The 23,328-nt window shown below is 38.1% G+C and overlaps 1 protein-coding gene across 12 annotated transcripts in view; it reads right to left on the bottom strand.

Annotated features, from left to right (window-relative positions):
* ARB2A (ARB2 cotranscriptional regulator A) overlaps positions 1-22,743 on the bottom strand; it is a 496,486-nt gene extending 473,743 nt beyond the window's left edge. For 3 of the 12 annotated variants that reach the window (XM_058276244.2, XM_058276246.2, XM_058276234.2), the window contains exon 1: positions 22,579-22,743. Coding sequence is in view for 4 of the 12 variants with exons in the window: in XM_058276240.2 (XP_058132223.1) it covers positions 22,266-22,404 (139 nt within the window). In the remaining 8 variants the exon portion in view is untranslated. Of the gene's footprint in view, positions 1-22,265 lie in introns of all 12 variants that reach the window. The other 9 variants (XM_058276243.2, XM_058276230.2, XM_058276237.2 and 6 more) reach the window with 6 other exon arrangements.
* Positions 22,744-23,328: the final 585 nt, after the last annotated feature.

Genomic DNA, 23,328 nt, shown 5'->3' on the forward strand with positions numbered 1-23,328 from the left:
AACAAGTAGGCCAGTGTTTGAGGAAACAAGTAGACACCACAATCTAGTCAAGTTGACACACGATATTAACCATCACACATAGTATACCAGAGGACTCTCATTAACACTGTCCCACATACACACAAAGTGACAGAGTATGTTTCCAATGATCATAAGAATCAAGAATTTTATAACCAAACTACCACCCTCAACATTATAGAGAAGTCCTGCAACATTCAACTGCTGAGAATAGCTAAATCCTAGAAAGTACATTACAAAATATTATGATATCTAAAAATGACATTCATCAAATCAATATAAAGGAGAAAAACTATAATAATAGCCTCACTATCTGCAGAAAAATTATTTGATAAAACTCAACCACCATTTCTGAAAGAGAAAAGTCACAGCAAACTAGGAATAAAAGGAATGTCTTTAATCGGGTTCAAAGGGAAAAAAAATAATTCAACAAAATTATTCTTAATGGTAAAATATTGAAAGCATTCTCTTTAAAATCTGGAGCTAGGACAGAATGTCTATAATTACCACTTTACTATTACCATTTCTGGTCAAAGTTTTCTGGAGGGTCCAGCCAGTGCAAAAGGCATGAAAAATAACTAAAACTGTATCAGGATTGAAAAAAGGAAAACAAAGTTTTCATTATTTACAGATGACATGACTCTCTGCAACAACAACAACAAAACAAGAATCAAGATCAAGATTTTTCTAAAGTCAAGAAACAAGAAAAATTTCTAACTACATTATTAGGAATTCAAAGAGAATTTAACAAGATGGCTTGCTATATAAGATTAATATATAAAAATCAAGTGTATTTAAAAATATCTGCAATCATCAGTTACAAAACTGACATGACGTAATAGCAATATATTTCTATATTGCTATGGTAAGAATAAATCTAACAAAAATATGTTAAACCTATATGCAGAGAATAACATGTTATTGAAAGACATTACAGAAGACAAAATTATATGAAGAAATATACATATTAATGGACAGAAAGATTCTGTATTGTGACAATATCAATTTTCCTCTAATTAATATAAAGATTGAATATAATTCCACTGAAACCCAATCAGATTTTTCACAGACCTTTTAAAAGTAATTTAAAAAGTTATATGGAAGAGAAATGACCCAGAATAGCAAAGACACTTATGAGGAAGTAAATATGATAGGGAAACTTGCTCTACCAGCTAACACAGTAATTAAGACAATGTGTCCTTGGTATTAAGAATAAACAAATTGACCAATAGAATAGAATGGAACTTAAAATCAGATCCACATGACAGATCCATATGACAGAGATGACACTGACTTATCACTGTGGAAAGGACAGAATTTCCAATTAGTGAGACAACTGGTTAACTACATAGAAAAAATTAAATTAGATAACCTACCTCACTCCATACTTAAAAATCAATTTCAAATAGATTAAGGACATAAGTGTAAAATGCAAAACTTTATACTTTTTAGGGGGAAATACAGGAGACTAAGTTTTGATATTGGGATAGGGAATACAACCACAATGAAATAATTTTACACTCACTAACTAGAAAAAATAAAGAAGCCTGACATTACCGAAGGTTGCTGGTTTTCCCCACACAGAGTGCACTATGTGAACAAAGAGAAATCTGCAGAAGTCACACCATCACTTCCTTAATATTGACACAGAGGGCAGCTCTAGTTAGTGTAGGAAGAATCTACACATAGGTAAGAATATTAAGAAGTTAAGATCATTGGGAGTCACCTTGGAGTTTGGCTACTACAACTGAAAATAAGCTGTCTTTCAATTATAAGAGAATATAAATCATAATACACTAACAGAGTTAAATATTACATAGCAGTGAAAAATGAATGAACCACAACTGTACTCAAAAACATGGATGAATTTTCAAAAAACAATATTAAAGAACCAAGTCTCAGAGGACTTCTTACTTTATGATACTAAATATATAGAATACAAACTAAACAAAAATAATTTATTCTTTAGGCATACATAATATATGATAAAACTGTAAGAAAAATCAAGAGAAAAATAAACACAAATTCAGAATAGTGATTACCTCTGGGAAGGAAGGAGAGCAGGAAATGGGAAGAAGGATATAAATCAATTAAAGTTACTGATCTTATTTTGAACCTCTGAATGGATGCTAAATTAACAGGTGTTAATTATATTATTATGCTTTATAACTTCCATAAGCATTAATATAGAACTGCCACTTCTGAATCAGTATAAAACATGTATACATGATCACATGCAGTGGCTACAGTTGCACATAATCCTTTTCATTTATCAACAATATACTTTATAATAAATAATAAACACATTTAAAAGAAAAATAAAACCACAACTAATTATAGTAGCACAATCTTCATAATTTTATAATTCTTTGGGCATTATATTCCTAAGGATAATGTCAAGAGTCCGGTTCTATCTACTGAATCAAGAATTTGGGGATCCTGCTGGTGACTAAACCCTAGTAGAAACTGTTATAAGGAAAAGGATAAACAAGTATTGAGTAAATTATGGAGCAGTTATATATCATTAAAGTATTATATTTACTAAAAGTCAACTGATTCCTTGCCTGTATGGAAATGGAACTAATATTTTGAATAAAACTTTACTACCTCAAAAGCTTTTGTATAAGCTATTTTAAAAAACAAACTGCAAATATTTTTTAAAACCTGAATTAAAAAATAGTAATATCCAACAACCTTATAATAAATCATTATATATTTTAAAAAACTCTATATCTGAAATAGCAACTGTCATGTTTTTGTTCATACATTTCTATTCTTCGCTTGGCACACTATTACTAGCAAGTATAATAAGCAAAATCTGCTTTTGCAGATATATAAAAGATTAAAATTTTAAAGTGCCAGGATAAGGGGCAGTTATCAGTGACTTGAAAATGAAGGATGAAGGCAAGGATTTAATTCATTATAATGTGTTCCCTTGTCTGCTAAAGGTTGGGCTCATCTAGTCACAAAAGAATACTTTCCACAGAGGATCATCTGTCAGTCTTTCAACATGACACAAAAGTGGGCTTTAATTCTCAGGAAAAAAAATAATTTTCCCTGTTTTTCCAAAATAAGGTGAAAAAGAAAAATGCTGTCACAGCAGCCACTGGAGGGAGGACTTGATGACAGAATGAGAATAAAACAAGCATAAAACATTTTATTTGGTGCTTTATCTGAACATAGCATTTTGTTAAACTCATTTCTATTTGTTTAAATGACAAATGCTGAAAATATTGCTTTTTCTGCATGAGAGTTAAACTTCTTTACTGAAAAACAGATGTTGATTCAACTGTTCTTTATTGGTACACAAATTAGCAATAAGAAAATTATAACGCTGCCCAGACTGAGAAAAATTAGCACCAATCCTTAATGTAAGTATGTATTTAAAAGCCTATACTTGATTTTAACTAAGCCTATATTTGGTTCATTTGAAATATTTTTCACTAATTTTGCTGTAAGACCTTAGGTATTACCTTGTCCCTAAGTAAACTACCTGAAATCTCACCATAGCTAAACTGGCAGATCTTTTTTAAACCTGTGGCATTGCTCTTGATGTGGATGATGGGTTTTGTTCTTAATAAAGACATATATTTTTAATATTTATTTATTTAAAACTAGTTTTACACAAAGATTTTATACAAAGTTAAGCTGCAAGTCTTCAGTTTTGGCTTTTTGCAGACCACTGCATATACAGCATTATTACTAAAAACAAGTCCACATAAATTTCCAAACATAAAATCACAGAACTGGAAGAACCCAGTAAGTTCATAAATTGGATGATCCCTTTCAAGTTCACAATTCCATTTTCCATTTTGTTTTAATAGTGATTGTGGCAGTTCAATATTATTTATGAATTCAAAAGTAGATATTGGATTATATTTCTGAACTGGTCTTTTCCTCTGGGCATATTAGATTATATTGGATTCAGAGGTTTCACTTTTACTTGATTAAATAATGATTAAGGATTTGATTGGGCCACGTCTGTAAGGAAGTTGAGTCTCCACCCCCTTGGTGGGCAGGGACTCACAGAGAAAAGCACCACAGAGAAGGGAGTTTTTAGTTTTGATTATGGAGCCTGGGAAGTAAACACACAGAGAAGAAAGTATGTGATGAAGGAGAAGTCTCCATTAGACACAGCAAAGACCCCAGGAAGAGAGACAAGCCATTCGCCTGATAGTCTCCAGCTGGCCTTGCTGAGAGAGCAGAGCAGCTGAGCCTGAAGAGAAACCAGCCACGGGAAGAGAGGAACCCAGGGAGCCTGAATCCTTACAGAATCAGCAGGCATCTTGCTCCAACATGTGGCAACAGACTTTGGTGAGGGAAGAAACTTATGCTTTACGGCCTGGTAAACTATAAATTTCTACCCCAAATAAATACACTTCATAAAAGCTAACAGATTTCTGATATTTTACATCAGCACCTTTTGGCTGACTAATACAGTGATTATATACTACACAATACACACCAGGCTTGTGTAAAGTCCTGAAACAATTTCAACCACAATAACATCCCTTCCCTTTTTAAATGATTCCTTACACAATCAATATTTTGGAGTTAACTTCTTAAACTCAGGAATCCTAAAATGATTAAATCAGTGTGCTGACAAACCTGTCAGTTTTGAGTAAGAGTTATTCAGAAGAAAAAACAAGAATTGAAATATACAGTAGACTCCAAAATAAATTCGCTGTAGGAGCACAGAAATTCATCTAACAAGATATTCAGCTGGACAGGGAACAACTAAACTCAGAAAATGGATGTAAAAAATAAATCAATAACAACAGATATGGACGAAGTATAATTCAAATACTTGCATCAAAAGAAAAAGTTAACAAAATTATGAATTAAAATATGGTATACCAAATGTAGTACATCGAAGATGTTTCTAAAGTATAGGATCATTCATATTTAAATTTAAGCTCATTTTAGGACTTCTGTGATACTGTTTCAATAAAAATTAATGTTATGAGTGTTTTAATTTTCAGATTTACCCAAAGCCCAGATACTTTTAAAATGTATAGAAAATTGTACTTGGAAAAAATGTTAAGTGTATTCACTTATCAACTAACCAAAAACTATCATTTGTAATTGTGTAACATGAATATCAGAGAAAAAAATAACCTCATCCAAATGTTTAGTAGAAATTCAAAGCAGCAACACTACTATTACAGTTCCTAAGCAGTAAGACTTCCTAATAAATAAGGTATCAAATAGTTTCCTAATTCTATATGTGGAGATGTCAAGGTTGAAATTACTACAAGAGGCATGAATGACTATCACATAGAAAACTGCTACATCTCCTATCAGGTCAATATTTAGAGAAAACAAAAGGTTAGCAGAAATGTATTTCATAATGTAGTCTAATTTCTCAAAAGAAACTTTTTTCTTATTTTTGGAGTAAATAACTAAAATGTGTTATTTTATTTAGATAGGATTTTGTTTTATCATGTCTTTCATAATAAAATTTATTAATTAAAATGAAGTTTAAAACTTGAAACATTTCTACTCTCAAACTCTTATTCAGTAATCACCTGCCTGAAATTCTCTCTTCAAAGAGAATGTTCCCCAAGTACTTTGTGGAATTTGGCTCTTTGTATTACGTATTATGTATTATGTATTATGTATTATGTATATGTGCAGGCTCTATCACCTCAGTGGGTGGGTACTGGGTCTTACTCATCTTGGCACCTCTTACATATTAGGTGCTCATGCTCATTAATGCTGCCTTAAATAGGACCTGTTTACAAAATAATCAAAACCTACAAAAGCAAGTAACATCCCCAAGGAATGGGGAGAAGAGGATATTTGTTGAAAAATGAATCCTCACTCCATTTTTGAAACAATATTTATCATTTTTAATAAATAAGTAATACTAAATTACTTAATAAAATTGATATTATTAGAGAGGACATGGTGAGGTTTAGAAAATATTTATATTCAGGGTCCTATTCAGAAGGAAGAAATACAAATTAGGAACAATGCCCATATGGAAACATAGGGATTAGATAATATTCACAATGCCTCATTCAAAGGAAGCTATGTACATTAAAAATAATAACTATGTGGAAACAGTATCACTTCATTAATTGGTTGGGTCAGTGGCTAAAACAATATGTTAAGCCTCAATGAGAAAAAACATATTTTTTGTTTTAGTATTTATTTATTTATTTGGCTTGTTTTAGGGAGGTTTTGGATTACAGAAGGGTCACAACTGTGGCAGAGGAAAATACTGGTGTGGGGTATTAGTGATGGGTGGATTTGTGGGAAGAGGTGCATCTGGGGCATGCCTCTATGGCATATGAATATGTTCAAGTCATCATGGGGCATTGTCTTGGTATGTGGAGACCCATACAATAACCAGAAGAATATTGAATTCCCATGTGAGAAGTCCAGCCACATTCTCTAATAGAGTGGCAAGAACCCTGAGTATATGGGCAGTGCCTGGCGAAGGAGGACAGACTATTACACCAGGCCCTTCATTATGAACCTTGTTCTTGTGAAACTGAAACTTAGCCTAGTATTTTGTATTGCCTAATAGTTGCCTCCTGAAAGCCTCCTTGTTGCTCAAATGTGACCTCTCTCTAAGCTAAACTCAGCATATAAACTCATTACCTCCTCCCTGACATGTAACATGACCCCCAGGGATGAGCCTCCCTGGACCGAGGGATTATTATTACCAAGTGCCAACTAGCAATGCATTTGGAAAAAGACCTTGACCAAAAGGGGGAAATATTAAATACAAATGAGTTTTTATGGCTAAAAGATTTCAAAGGGAGTCAGGAAGTCATTCCAGACATTACACTTATGCACATCTCAGGAGGATCTCATTGACTGCCACAGTAAACAGTACCTCAATTAAGGGTGCTTCTGAGGGCACTAGAGACACCTAGACACTATAGTCAGGGCAGACAATCTCAGGAATTTGGCACCCTATCAGTGGGCCTTACTTTGGAATATATGTTTCCCAATGTAAGAGAGTTAGACTCATTCATAATTTCCCTGCACATGGTTCTTCTGGCCCTTTTTTGAATCTGTAATTAGTACTATGCCCATGAAATATATGTCCCCGAGACTTAAATTTTCAGTCTGTTCATATTTCACTTGAGCCCTGAATCTCAGCAAGAACTACAACACCCAGTTCATTTGACTCTCCCAGGACAACTAACAAAAGGATGGTAATGGATAATACCCATTCCAAAAAAAAAACAGAGTATCCACAACTGGAAGCAAGACAGTTCCATCCATCTGCTCCATGGAATCTAAGCCCCTTCTCAATCAGAAACAGAGTGGGCATCACCCTCCCAAAATCCTCAAGATTGAGGAATGAACAAACATAAGGAGGAAACCAACTATGGACTAAAGTAGACTTATTATTCTAGCAATGGAAGAACTTGTATAATTGATGTAAATGCAGTGGCCACTAGAGGTTCTGAGGGAAGAGGGAAGATTAGGTATAATATGGGGCATTTTTGAACATTGGAATTATCCTGCATGACACTGCAATTACAGATATAAGGCATTTCATCAAAACCTATAAAACTGTGCAGTGCAAAATGTAAACTATAATGTAAACTATAGACCATGGTTAGTAGCAATGCTTCAATATATGTTAATCAATTGTAACAAATGTACTACACAAAAGATGTTAAAATGGGGGAAAGTACAGGAGGGAGGATATATGGAAATACCCTATATTTCTGATGTAACATTTATGTAGTCTAAAGCTTTTTTTTAGAAAAATAATTCAAAAAATTTTTAAAAATAGTAATTGGCATGATTCATTCTATTTTCCTAAAATCTTTACAAGTTATAAAAGTACCCATTCCATGTAGACTTGCATACCATGCATACAGAAAAAAACGAGAAATATATAAACTTACTTCATGAGGGGTTATTTTATTAAATTTCAGCCAAGCCCTATTATGTATTCCACGAGAGATTAGCAAATACACAGAAATGCAAAAATAACCTAAATATCACAAGTATTTGGCTTTGAGTATAAATGTAACATATTTAGAGAATTGAAATGACTGTAAACCAGAAAAAAGTGCAAGATATTTTTTTAAAGATTTATTTATTCCCCCCCTGAAAAGTGCTAAATATTGAGCCCCCAAACAGCAATTTTAGAAAGTAATATATATGAAAATATTAGATTTTTAATCCTACTACTCCAGTCAATTTAGCAATATTTACACACATGAAGAGAGCACAAAAGAAACTTAAGCTGATCTTTAGCAAGTGTCCAACTTTTATAGGTTTAAAGAGCTTGGGAATAGGTATTACACAGGCATAGTAATTCACAAAAACTTAAAAAAGCTCTAACTAATGATCATTACTGAATCAGTGGAACCAGCCTACAGTTTGCTACCATGCACGTACTCATTCACTTAATAAAAATATATTAAATGCCTCAAATATATCAGATTCTGTGTTAACAGGTAATAGCAAAAGGCAGTAAAGCATACAGTTAAGACAACTGACTCTGGAACCAGAAGGTCTATGCTCAAATTCTAACACAGTCACCTAATCTATGTAATAGCTAGGGCAAGGTACTTAATCTCCTGCTGTGCAATAAAGGGTTAATTTAGTAGTCTTAAAATGTTCAAACCCTACACATTCCAGAGAAAGAACTAGCCCTTGACCAGATTCTGGGAGATAACCTATAAACCCTTGGAATATGCCCAGTAAGAGTGTCTTTGTATGCTTAGAGCCTTGAGCCATGTAAGATAGTTTATACTAACATGTTTCTATTTGCAGGGGTCCTGGCCATACTGTATCATTTTGCCTGGGGGGGGATGTATGGGGGTGGGTAGTGGGAGGTGAGGGGGTGAAGATGAGTAGTTAAGGTCAGTCATGTGCCCACATGTGGAAGTGGAACGCTACTGTAACAGAAATCTAAAATGTTAGAGAGTCTTTGAACCTGGGCAGAAGGTTCTGAGGAGAGTGTCAGGGAAAACCGAAGAGACACTAAAGAATCTATTAATAGAAGTCACATGGTCATAAAGCTTTGGGTGAGGACTTACAGGGAAGTAAAGTAAAATGTTACTGGAAACTGGCAAAAAGGGGCTCCTTGTCATGTAGTGGCAGAGACTTGAGCAACATTTTCCCATACGGTAATGTGGAAAGTAGAAAATGCACCTAAGAATTGATTTAGCTAGTTAAGGAGATTTCCAACCAGAGTGTTGAAGTACAGCCTGGTTTTTCTGTTGTTGCTTATAATAAAATGTGAGAAGCAAGAGATAAACTAATGAAAAGACCACTAAACAAAAAGAAGCCAAGAGGTATGTAGTGTGGCTACACCTGAGTGGTGCTGATGGACAAGGTCAGACCAGGGTCACCCTGAGGGATACAGACTGTGCCTCAGTGCTGACCAGGTTCCTCGGCCCATGCTAATGGGAGCTGGTCAAGAAGTGGATACCTATGGCAGATATGTGGGGTGCTGTGGAACTGGTGTGGGCCATAAACTAGTGACCGGTTCTGAACTGGGTGCCTTACATCAACAATACATTTAAGAAAGACAACTAATTAACTGCCCTCCGTGGTTCCCTTTGGAATCAGGTGGAACTGCATCCTTCCAACTCAGTACCTACTGCATCTGGAACAGCCAAAGCCCTCAGGATGGAAATAGAGGAAATCCATAATGCTACTTAAGAGTTTCTATGTTTCTGAAAATAGGTTTGATGTGTTAATGCACACTGCATTAAACCTCTCTCTGGAACCTGAAGAAGAAAAATATAGGAGCCAAGACTTGATTTTGAAAATTCTCTCCAGAAAGGCAAGTGAGGCTAAAATTAAGAGATAGTTTCTAAGCAAAGATCAAATCCAGAGCAATGCCAGGCAAATACAGTCCAAAGATGAAGTTGACAGTGTGACTATAAAATCCTTTGTTAAGACCTCAAAAACATTAAAGTGGTGCCTGGAACTAATAGTCAGACAAAAGGCTTCTAAAGACAGTGAAGTGTGCCTTATTGATCCTTTCAAACAAGGGAGCTTCTATTTCAAAAATGTGGGGGTGTGGTTTTGTCCAAGAGTGGATTTCAATAGGATTCACAGAAGACAGACAAAAATTTTAAAAGATTAATATATGCAGAAAAGGACTAAAAAGGACAGACAGTACAAACTGAAAATAAGCCTTTGGACCTCAAAATTCTATTGGCAGGAAGTAGGCTGAGAGAACGACCCACTTCAGACACTACATGAAAAAAGAATGGGTGGGAAACAAGAACACAGAAGGCAAAGCTCAAAGGCTTTGAGAATTATTTCCAGCCTTGAGATCTAATCAAGAAACTTCTAACATCAGCCCATCTGGTTTTCAGAATTGCTATGAATCAGTGATAGCTCTGTGCCTCCCATTTTCCCACTTCTGGAACAAAACCGTCTACAGCAGCTATCCTATGCCTGTCCCACCACTGTGTATTGGGTGGAGGGTGGGAGGACAGGTGGAGAGAAACTGTATGGAAGGAGCTATCCTTAACTATATCCAAGGAGACTCATCTATACCTGCACTTGACTTAGATAATGATAGTCCAGATGTTTTCAGCTCTAGAGAATGAGACATTTGGGAACTTGAGGAGTAAGTATACTTTTCAAGTGAGAGGAAATGAAAGAAGGCCAGAAGACAGACTGTGTTAGTCAGCCTCCAAGATGCCCCCAGTGAGCCCTGTCCTCTGGTATTCACAACTTCATACAGTCCCCTCCCACACTCTACCAGAGTTGGCCTGTGTTACCAATGGCAAACAGGAGAAGAGATAGTATGACACTTCAGAGAATATGTTATAAATGACTGGTTTCCATCCTGGGCACTCTCTCACTCTCTCAGATCACTCCCTTTAGGGAGGCCTGTTGTGAGCAGTCCTGTGGAAAGGCCCAAGTGGAGCAGAACTGATGCTTCCTGCCAACAGTCACATGAGTGAGCTTAGAAGTGGATCCTCCAGACCCAGTCAATTTCAGATGACTAGAGCACAAATGATATCTTGACTACAACCTCATGAGAGATCCTGAGCTGGAACCACCCAGCCAAGCTGTTCCTAGATTCCTGACCCTCAGAAACTGTAAGATAAATGTTTTCATGTTTCAGGGTGCTATATTTTGGGATGATTTGTTACAAAGCAATAGACAGCATATATTTAAATTTCTAGGGAACCAGTACATGTCACTTATGCTCCCAGATTCACTGGAGACTTAATGAATTGCCTACTGATTTTCCAATTCAGCAACAATTTATTTTCCATGTGAGGAAGGAGATACTGTTGGATTTACCAAAAGAGAAATGCCTTCTTCTAATCTTTGGATTTTAAAAATATTGCAAATTAGCTCACATAACTTAACATTTTCAGTAAAAAGGATTAACCTGGATTACAAAGAGAGAGAGAGAAAGTGAGAGAGAGAGAGAGAGAGAGAGAGAGAGAGAAGAAACCTTACTTTTAAAATAAGAACACTTAAAAATGCAAACACATATGCTTGTTTTGATAAAAATAATTGTACATGTTTCTTGCTGAGGAAAAATACTCAGAATAAATAAGCTTGTTTTAAATAAATAGATTTTCAATGATAAAACCGAAATGTCTGGTTTCTTAGCAATACTTACAATATTCCTAACATAGATAAAATTTACACCTCTACAATCACTCACATTGCCTCAAAATAATGAAGTGTTGCCCATAAACAATAATACTTTAATCACAACCACAGTCAAATACATTACACAAATGGATTTATCCTATTAGCCACCTAAAAAATGTAGAAAATGAACCCATAAGAACAGGATACAGCTAAAAACTGCTTTGATATTAGAGGGAAGAGGTCCAAAATAGTCTCCAGTAAAACCAGCCTTGTTTGGTCCTGGAACCAAACTCAGAGATATAGCCTGTTTAAAGTTCAGGGTTGAGTGCAACCTACAGGAAACCCACTCCCTCCTACTTTGACAGCCACTTAAGGGAATTCACTGACGCACAGTGGGAAAAAACTAATAGTATAAGCTACTACTTGAAGAGAGAGTCTGCACTGAATGCGCACCCCAACTACTGCAGGTATGACGGAAGAATAGAAAGATGAAAGAATGCTGCATAGGCACAGAGGTAAAGACAAATGGTATCCATGTTAAAGCTTATATAACACAGGCATTAAAAATTTACATGCCAATAGGCAACAGAAAGAGTAAACACAGGCAGTGATGCCCTGTAAGTCATGAATACTGCACGCTTACACTGCATGAATACTAGAGACTGCAACAAACTCAGTAACACATGCCTCATATCAAGGAACCTGCTTACTTGCCCAGTTGTTGCCAATAGAAAGTTCTAATTTTCAGAACTTTCTAATTTTCAGAAGAAAACAAAAACCTGGATTTTTACTTAAATTAGCTGGAAATTATTTTTGAAAACTTGAACACTGTGCAGGTTCATTTGACCTGGGGGTCCCCAATTTACCAATTCTACTTTATGCAGTATTACAAATAGTATTAATTGGCTAGTACTCTCCTATACAGCTAAACAATATCTGGGGCAAAAACAGATCTACCAGTAATAAAAATAAGACACCAATCACCCAACAGAATAATAATTATGATTCCACAGTGGAATTATGTCAAAAACACTTTCCAAAACCAAGCCTGAATGATTGCTCTCATTTTTGGAATAGCCAAACCATGACTCTCCTAATTAGCACCTTCAAGCTACTTGGCATTTAAAAAATAATAAAACTTTTAAGTATGGTAATATTACTTACCTCAGCTCTCAGGTCTTTACCATCTATGTATATATCCAAGTACCTGAAATTTATTCCATTAAAACTCATGATATAGTTCCATATGCCATATCTACATAAGCATGGCATAGTTCCTGATATATCATTATCCAGGACTAACGCTCTAACATTAATATTTGTAATTATATTTCTTGCAAATACATAACTCTCAAGCCTCAATTTTGTGTCTTTCATTTTTTTCTATTCCTCATTTTCTTGGCATTTTAATTTCGAAAATATCATTTCATTATTCATTAATACTTGTAATTCAAATATTATACTTTGCTACTCTCTTCCTCTTACTTGTAGGGAGCCACCTGCTGTGAAGCCTATTCTCAGCCCTTCACAACATGGCAGAATTCACAAATCTACTCTGTCATTTCCTTGTTCTTCTTCCTCCCTGCTCCTTTGTTCTCCGTTTCCCGCCACTGCCCAGGCAAATACAGCAATGCGCAGGCACAAGGAGCGAAACTCTGCATACCAGACAAAAGCTTTCAACCAATCCCTTCCTTGGACGTCTGCCACCCGTGAAACCAGCCTATCACTCCTGAGCACGTCCCCTTTTTTCTCTATATATTCCCGTGTTTTACCTCCAATAAACGCAGCTTGATCAGAATACTGTCTTGCTGTCATTCTTCGTGTCTCTCTTGACCCATACCATTCTATCCTCACAGGTCCTGGAGTCTCCGTTGATCGTCCCGCGGGCCGGGACATTTTTGGCGCCCAACGTGGGGCTGAGACCTCTGAGGGATAGAACGCCGCACTAAAGAAGAGAGCTCTCTCACTCATCGCACCCGGGATCACCACGAGGGACTCGCTCGTGAGACAGATCCGCTGAGGAATCACCCAGTGTCGGCGAAAGGAAGAAAGAAAAGAAAAAAGAAAAGTAAAAAGGTAGGCCCCCTCCCCATCATGGGACAAGGAACATCCCAGCATATTTTGTATATGAAACAATTAAAAGAGGCACTCAAGGCATGAGGAACTAGAGTTAAGAAAAAGGATCTCACACGTTTTTTTGAATTTTTGTTAAAAACCTGCCCGTGGTTCCCCAGAGAAGGTACCATAGATCATAAATGTTGGGTAAGAGTTGGAGACTGTTTACAAGACTACTATAAAACTTTTGGACCAGAAAAGGTCCCAGTTACTGCCTTTTCTTATTGGAATCTTATTTCTGAAACCCTAAAAGTTCATTTTTCCGCTTCAGACATTCAGGAACTTTGCAAAAACGGAGAGGAAGCTTTGAAAGAGCACTCACGCTCCGCTTCAGCATGCAGCTCAGTAATTATCGATATATCTGCTGAAAGCCCCCCTGATAAAAACTCCACTGAAAGTAGGCCAAATTCCCAAATCAGTCAAGCTAGCATGCCACCCGATCAAACTGAAATCGAAACCAGAGATAAAAATCCTTCCCCCTTTTGAAAATCTAGAAACTAAACCAAAGGCTAAAATCCCTTCCAGGTCCAAAATAAATTCCCTTCCCCCATTTCGGCCACCCCCTTATAACCCTGAATTCCCCAATCCATATTCTCAGTACTATCCAGCCGCGTCCCTGCCTCAAGTCTATGCCTTAGAAAGGATGACAAAAAATCTCCGTCTACACACCGATCATTTTAAAGAAACCATTGACCAAGAGCGACAGCTGGCCGCCGGTTTACTCGCCGAGCTCCAGTCAGCAACTCAAACCATTGCTGCCCTGGCACTCCCAAAAAATGCCCACTTACCCCGTTCCCATTGTGCTCATCATACTTATGCCTTCCCGGTCACACGTAGTCAGGACAGAAGCCTTGCCGCTACCTCCCAAGATGGCGCCGGTACCTCCCAAGATGGCGCCGCCAGCTCTCAAAATGGCATTGCCAATTCCCAAGATGGCGCCGCTAACTCCCAAAATGGCGCTTCAGGTAGCGAAAGTGAAGAAGACCCCCCCAGCTCTGACGAGGGAGAACAAGAGGAAGTTAGTACTACACAGAGAGAACGAGAGGAAGTTTGTACTACCACAACAACTAAATATAAGACACTTAGTTTAAAATATTTAGAAAAATTTAAAAAGGCCGTGAATGATTATGGCGCCACCGCCCCCTTCACGCTCACCTTATTGGAAAGTCTCAGTGAGAAAGAACTCACTCCCAACGATTGGTTTCAATTAGCCAGAGCTGCCTTGTCCGGCGGCGATTTCCTGTTGTGGAAATCCGATTATGAAGAGCACTGTAAAAAATATGCCACCCGTAATGCCTGTAAAACCGCCTCTAAAAAATGGCTATGCTCTTCCACAGGACTTACTTCTTGTGTATCGGTGAAAGTCCTTAATGAAACAAATGAAGCATGCCTCTTAGTAACTGTGCTGCCCCGTGTTGGCTTCCATAGAGGAGAAGACCTTTATCAATACTGGGACGCACAGCCTCCAACTATGTATAGGGAAAAAAGAGAACTTGTTACGGCTGTCATTATTGCCTCCCTTTTAGGTACTGCTGGCCTAGGTACCGGAACCGCCGCTGTCGTTCTCCATACACAAGGTTTTTCCCACTTGAGAGCTGCCATAGATGAAGATTTAGCACACATTGAAAACTCCATCATCCATCTCGAGAAATCCCTTACATCCTTATCAGAAGTTGTCCTCCAGAACAGGAGAGGTTTGGATCTACTTTTCCTTAAACAAGGAGGGCTTTGTGCCACACTAGGCAAAGAATGTTGCTTTTACGCTGATCATTCTGGCTTAGTCAAAGACTCCATGTCCAAACTTAGGGAAGGAATAGCAAACCGCAAACGCGAGCGGGAAGCCCAAGGAAGTGCCTCCTGGGGATTTAACGGAATCCTTCCTTACATTCTCCCCATAATAGGCCCCTTAATAACCATACTCCTTATAATATCCTTTGCACCATGGGCCATAAAAAGAATTATACAACTAGTAAAAGACCAAATTGATTCTGCTCTCAGCAAGCCTATCCAGGTGCACTATCACCGACTTTACCTCGCTAATCAAGCTATATCTTTAGACTAACTAACTGCTGCCCACTCTCACGGGTAAAAAAACCCCCTCCTATGGGGACAGCACGTAACTTGAAACTACGCTTTAAACAAACTACCAACCTTTAAAAATTCAAATTCCTTATGTTGTCTCATTTGCTATTATGTACCCTAATAGCATTTCTTTGCCTGCCCCCCCCTTACAGTCACCCCCTCCACTTCTCTTATCACAGCTTAACCTTCTCTGATTAATCTATATCACAGGACAGTTTTGGCAAAAATCCAGCAGCTCGGACGAGTAGTGGGCACCCTAGCCTAACAAGACCCGGGCAAGTGTGGCCACACTACCCAATCTCAGGGCATCATGCTTGTCACACGCAGTTTATGGAAGCTCCCCGTTATAGCTTGCTGTAATTGCAGGCCATCTGCTGAGGCGCTGGACTGGTTAGCCAATGATGGGCAACTGGACTGACCCATCAGTCAACCTAAGACAGGGACATGGCCTTTTGCTGCCATGATTCCCAATGACGGGTAAGACTGATCGCATACCGGGTAAGATAAATTGCTTACCAGGTGCAGTCCCGACCTAAGACAGGCACAGCTCCCCTTTCAGCAAGGGAGCACCCTTCAGCCATATGCCATCACTAAAATCGCCCTGCGCTGTCACAAACCATTGCCAACTGTTCTTATTAAACAGAGAAGGGGGAATTTTGTAGGGAGCCACCCGCTGTGAAGCCTATTCTCAGCCCTTCACAACATGGCAGAATTCACAAATCTACTCTGTCATTTCCTTGTTCTTCTTCCTCCCTGCTCCTTTGTTCTCCGTTTCCCGCCACTGCCCAGGCGAATACAGCAATGCGCAGACACAAGGCGCGAAACTCTGCATACCAGACCAAAGCTTTCAACCAATCCCTTCCTTGGACGTCTGCCACCCGTGAAACCAGCCTATCACTCCTGAGCACATCCCCTTTTTTCTCTATATATTCCCGTGTTTTACCTCCAATAAACGCAGCTTGATCAGAATACTGTCTTGCTGTCATTCTTCGTGTCTCTCTTGTCCCATACCATTCTATCCTCATAGGTCCTGGAGTCTCCGTTGATCGTCCCGCGGGCCGGGACACTTACTTACTGAAAAGATTATATTTTAGTTTCCTGACTGCTAAAGTAAATACCATGAAATGGGATGACTTAAACAACAGGAATTTATTGGTTCATAGTTTTGAGGGTAGGAGAAATCCAAATTCAAAGCATCATCAAGGTGATGCTTTCTTCCAGAAGACTGGTTCAAGGGCTGGCTGTCTGCAATCCTTGGTCCTTGACTTTTCTGTCACGTGGCAATGCACATGGCAGACTCAACTGGCTTCTCTTGGTTCTGTTGACTTCTGGTTTCTTGCTGCTCCTTTTGGCTTTCTCTCTCCTCTGTGGCCTTCCCAAAAAGTCCTTCAGTAATAGGACTAAGACCCATCCAGATTCAGGTGGGCCACACCTTAACTGATGTAACCTCATTAAAGGGTCTAATATATGAAGGTTCACACATATAAGAACGGATTAATTTTAAGAACATGGTTTTCGGAGGTACCCAGCTTCAAGCCACAACAGATGCCTAATAGAACACTTTCACTATGCCTAGAAAATAGCAGGAACTCATATGCACACACAAAACTGCAGATGAATATATATCTATTAATTTGATATAAATTCTGTTAAATGTTCCTTTACTTTTTATGTCTGATTGAAACCTCTTTTCTTTCTCAAAGCCCTGGAATACTTAAAATGTAGCAGAAAATTCCTAATAAATATTTAGGATAAATATGTTTTTTAAAGCGTTTTAAAGGAGATGCTCTTTAAAAGAAATCTGTGATAAATCTTGTTAGAAGTAAATATCCTCAACTGAACTATTTTCAAAATGTAGGGAAAAACTACATTAGATCATCATAAAGCATGAGAGAGGTGTATTTTTTTTTATCATCTTCCATTCCATCTTTCCTTCTTCCTTCTACTTTTATGCACCTTCTTTTTTTTGCTCAGTCCTTTAGATGGTATGCAATTTAAAAGTCCTCAGAGGTCTTTCTCAGCCATTTCTTCTTTCAAGTCTTTGAATATTTTCAGATGACTCAATTTTAAAGTGGGTTTAAGGGAAAATGAGTTCATCACACTCTTCACACTGCTCTACTAGAGCACAAGAAAGCTCATAGCTGACTAAGGGGAAATATAGATCAACCATTAATTAGCAAGGAAAGCATCTGGGGATTGTAATAATGCTTAGTGATTTTTTTATTATAACATTCTTGATATTTTTCTCAATATTCTCTACTCTTAGATGATAGATTAATTTAACATCAACAATACATTTGGCCCTGCTCTCAAATTCTGGGGTCAATTTTTTGCCTAAACAGAGGAAGGAAAGAGCAGTGAAGGGGGACAAAATAAAGCATTTAGTAAGTAGTTCCCACAACCTGGAGAGCCAAGTCCAAGCTCCTCAGCACACTCTCCACTTAATCCTTCCCTCTATGACTTGGCTCCTATCTCCTCCAACTCTCTCTCTCATTACAGTCAAACTTCCTGGACTAGTAATTGCAAATTCCTCTTTGTTTTTACAAACATCCATATGTCTTTCCTCCTTATTTTTAATTAGGTCAAGTCCCACCCATCCTTAGGTTCTCAACTTCGGCATTAGTTCTCAACTCAGGATGCCTTCTGATATTCCCTGGTAAGGCTTTGGGTCTCTCCCATACTGTTCAAAACATTTTTCTATCATAATACAACAAATTTTGCTAAATTCTTGTCTTCATAGTAGACACCCCAACTAGCATGTAAGATCCTCAAATATGCTATCCTTTGTAAGATGAAAAATGTATCACTGGCATTTGTTCATTATTTTGGATATTTACTCCAAATTTTTTTCATTTAAAAAAATTTACTTAAGTATATCATTCACACATGAACATACATAAACAACGTATAGTAAAAGTTGTGAACTTACAAAACAAATATGCTTATCATCATAGAGGGCTCCCATACATCACCCCCCTCCATTACCATCTTGCATTGTTGTGAAACATTTGTTACAAACTATGAAAAGCATCATCAAAGTATTACTACTAACTATAGCCAATATCCTACATTTGGTGTATTTTCCCCCCAATCCACCCAATTATTAATACCCTGTATTAGTATTGTATATTTGTTATACTTCATGAGAAAATGTTCTCATATTCTGTTAACCACAGTCCATCTTCCACCACAGCATTCACTGCGTTACACATGCTTGTACAATCCATTCAAAGTGTCTACTCAGTGGCTCTCATTTTCATCAGAGTTGTGCTGTCTACCTCAGTCAGTTTTAGAACGTTTCATTACTCCAAAGGAAAAATCCCATACCGCCTTATACTCCCCTATCATTGGCCCTTAGAATTGGTATATCTTTTTTTGCCATTGCTTCAAAAATATTACACTATTACTGTTAACTGTCATCCACAAGTTACATTAGTTGCAATTTTCCCTTGTACACCATATTCTTAACACTCTGTAAAGGAACACTCCAAATTTTTTTAATAGAGGAAGTTTGTCTGTTGTGCCAAATATAAAATCTTTCCTGCTGATATCTGTGCTCAATCATATGTGATGACAATTTGATTAGAAGGGGAAAGACATATTAACAAAGCCCACTATTGGGTAATGGTTGTGTTCATTCCTGTAAAGAGCTATTTTCAGGGACTTCCAAGGGCCCAAATCCACAATCTCAGTCTTAGCACTGCTCTCTAAACCTCTAAGGAAATTAAGCCAAGTACACTGTCAATCTAGAATATGCTTAAAATAAATATACAATCTGCTATAAAGAAATGGAAACATTCAACAAATGCTTCGCTTCAGTAATCATTCTTCATAGTGTCATTTTATCTACATCAAAAATGTATGCCTTGCTCAACTATCTATATTGAAAAAATGAACTACTGAAAATAAAAAGGAGATACTGTGACAATATCAGGGAAAGCGGCACAGCACTGCTCTTCCTAACATCTTTAATTTAGCTGTGAAACCTTAAGCAAGTCCGTCATCTGCCACCTCATCTGTAGCAAATTAAACTACCTTAATTTATCTGAGTGATAAAGTTGTGGTAAAATATTTCATTCATTAATTTTTAACTAAAGAAAAGAAATTGATCTAAATGAGCATTATAACTGAAATTGTTAGCTAGATGTAGTACCCCAAAGTATTTAATAAACAGTAATAGTAAAAACATTCAATAGTTCTAAAAAAAAATGTTTACCTTGAACTAAAGGGCAATTCACCATTCTGGGCAGAAAAATTTCCTTCCTTCTTAGATTATATTTTTACAAAGTTTTAATAATGCTGAACATTGTTAAAGTACACAATATCTCAATTAAATTACTAAAACATTACCTTATGGATGGCAATGATGGGATACAGAGTCTGAACAACTTCTGTATACTCCTGTTAGACTGCATACAGTGCACACCCGCCAAACACTGACTGTTGACCCAGATGTGCTGACACACGTTACCTGATAGACATTGGGTCTTACTGAATTACTCAAGGTCAAGGGTCTGCTTTAGAACCACATACTGGGATACAGCTGGCTATTTTTACCCTTACCCCACTCCATTCTATTCTGTAGAGCTGTATTATTCTTTAACACTTTGTCACTAGGTGCTCTTCTCTTTGGTGTCAGTTCTGATACTCATACTACTGTTACAGATTATCATTACTACTCCCCATCTAGCAATATCCAACTGCTGTCCAACACTTCTTTTCTCTCTTTCTCATCATTTTTGTTTCTTCTGTTTCCTGCTTTTCCAGCTAACAGATAAATGAGATCTATCTACTTCACAGGCACAGTCAGTCAATCATTAAATTCGTTTCCATCTAATTGAAAAAAAAATCAAGACAAGTCAGGATGTTCATTGGCTTTTCTGAATTGCTTTCGTCACTCTCTGATACCTAAACATTCATTCGTTGTTACATAAGATGCTTTATGGTTACTTTCATTTCCAAATTTGGAGTTACCTACAGACAAGTGACATTTTACAGTTATTTTATTTTAGGAATTAAAAAAGCAATAAAAGACATGGTGCCTCCCTTCTTTAAACCAAAATGCCTAACCCCTCAACATCCCCCAGATTTTCTATTCCAGCTACATCTTAAAACAAATAAATAGTAAAGGTGATATAGGACAGATAAGCACTTGCTACTTATTTACCCATGGGAACTGTACAAACACAATGTCTCTTAAAACAGAGACAACACCAATTATATACAACTGAGTAGATGGTGCTTAATTTTGTTAGAACCAAATAAAAACACCTTAATATTCACAGATGCCAGATTCTTCTCACCTGGGAAACCTGAGAAAAATAGGCTGTAAATAAGTAAGATCACTCATGCACACCACCAAATCACTGAAAAAATGCTCATTCTCTAGATTTTTAAACCCTGATGCCTATATCCTTGCTGTTAATACACATACCAAACTTGCTCCTGCCTCAGCACATTGTGCTGGTCTAACCTGTCCCTCAGGTACTCACACAGCTTACTCCCTCACTTCATTTCAGAGTTCTCCTCAAATACTCCCTTATCAGAGAGGCTGAACTTAACCACCCTATCTAAAATAGCATCCTCCCTTAATACACTTTCTTTTTCTTCATAGCTCTCAACTTTTTATATGGTCTTTCTTCACCCACTAGAATGTAAGCTGAAGGAGCATAAGGACTTTGTCTATTTTGTTCACTACTGTATTCCCAACATTTAGAACACTTTCTGGCACACTGAAGGTGGTCAACAAATGTGTTGAATGAATAGATGGATGCTCACAGCTTCACGTATCATACTATTCTACCATTTAACAGCACTGCAGCTACCACTGCTTAAAGCCGTCCGAACATCCATGGCCTTCCATTAAGGCTACAATGGTTAATTGCAAGGAATACCTAGGTTAATTGCACTGACACTGAGAGTACATCAAAAAGTGCTCTCAACCTCCGTTTCTAAATATGTTAAAGGAATTCAGTTTTGGCTGTCCCACACAATAAAGAATAAGAATGAACATATAGAATACACCTCTGACACCACTTGAAGGAAAAAAAGATAACAATGTTTTGCATAACATCCCATTACTCCTGAAAAGTACAGGATTTACTTCTACCAATGTTCAAAAGATTTGGAGAAAGGCACAAATGTAACGGTGCTTCTCAATAAATATAACCAAAAGTTAAGTAACCAGTTATTTGGCCCAACATACAAACCCTGTACAATGTAGCACTAAGGAATATGTTAAATTCTTGCATAAGAGAGGAAGAAGATTGCTTTCAAAACATATGTTAAGTTATTTCAAAGTGAGAAGTATTCAACTAAGAATTCATACTACATCTCAGTGAAATGCCCCACCAGCACCCATGAACGATTCAAGTTTTGAAGAGTATTTTTTATAACTGCGCTGTCTGCAGTGAACGACTTCTGATAAAGCTCTGACAGCTGACAACGCTCTTTTAGGAGGGACAATAATCTTAACCAGAGGACGGCAATACCTTCCCTCCCAAGAACGCGGAGGGTCTCCAGGACGGCTCTCAGAACCCCGTATGTTCCCCGTAGGTAAGGTGAATCATCCAGGGAACACACGTGTCCCGCCCCGCCTCGGAAGTGGAAATGGCAAGTGGAACCAGTCATCAGCGGGGTCGGGACACAGCGCAGAGATGTCCTCTCTGATCGCAGCGGGGCTCTGACAGCCTCTGGGCCCCGAGGCCAGTGAATGTCGCGCGAGACCGATCCTGGTCAGCCCCCTCCTCAGATTTCGGCCGCGGCCTGCCCGAGAGCTCACATCCCCGCAAAGGCAGGTCCTACCTGAGCTCTGCCCCCAGCTACAGGGCTGCGGGGGTTGGCGGGAGGAGGCGTGGCCTTCCAGCTCGCCAGTCGAACTCCCTCGTGCGGTTGTTATGACTTTTCCTCTCGGGATCCGCGCCCCACCAAGTTCGAGTTGCACTTCCGGGGTCCGCAGGAGCCTGAAACGTCATTACGCACGCGACAGCGGCGGCCGCGACAACCCGGAAATGGGTGAAATGGTCCTTGGGTCGGTTTCAGTGGCGCACTAGGTGGGTTGGAAGTTAGGAGAACCGTGGGAGTTCAGGGTGGCCTGCACTTTACAGGTGGCTTCTGCTCGCTCATCTGGGTAGCCTGAGGGGGTAGGGCCACCGTGAAGCCTTGTTCTCCAAAAGGAATTTTAAAATCAGTAACAGGGATGATCGAGCTGCGAATTCTCCACTCCCCCTCTTAATGGTTTATCCGTCTTTACCCGCCCCATTTAACCCCAGAAAAGACGAGGTAGGAAAGTCTAGAACTGGAAGATCGAATAGATCTCTAAATAATATTTTACGTAAAATAGGGTTACTACTAGCATTCTAATGACCGTTGAAAGTTTTTTCCTTACCGTACTTGACTGAAATGGCAATCTCCTGGATGTTAATGCTCTGTTTTTCCAGAAGTTGAGGTTAAAAGGTACTTGTCTTAATAGCAGGTCTGGAACTAGCGATGGGGGCAACTGATTTTATTTTTAGCCGGTACGCTTCTTGCATTTATTTATTCTACAGCCATTTA

Source organism: Dasypus novemcinctus, chromosome 2 (assembly GCF_030445035.2).
Source record: "Dasypus novemcinctus isolate mDasNov1 chromosome 2, mDasNov1.1.hap2, whole genome shotgun sequence".
NCBI lineage: Eukaryota > Metazoa > Chordata > Mammalia > Cingulata > Dasypodidae > Dasypus > Dasypus novemcinctus.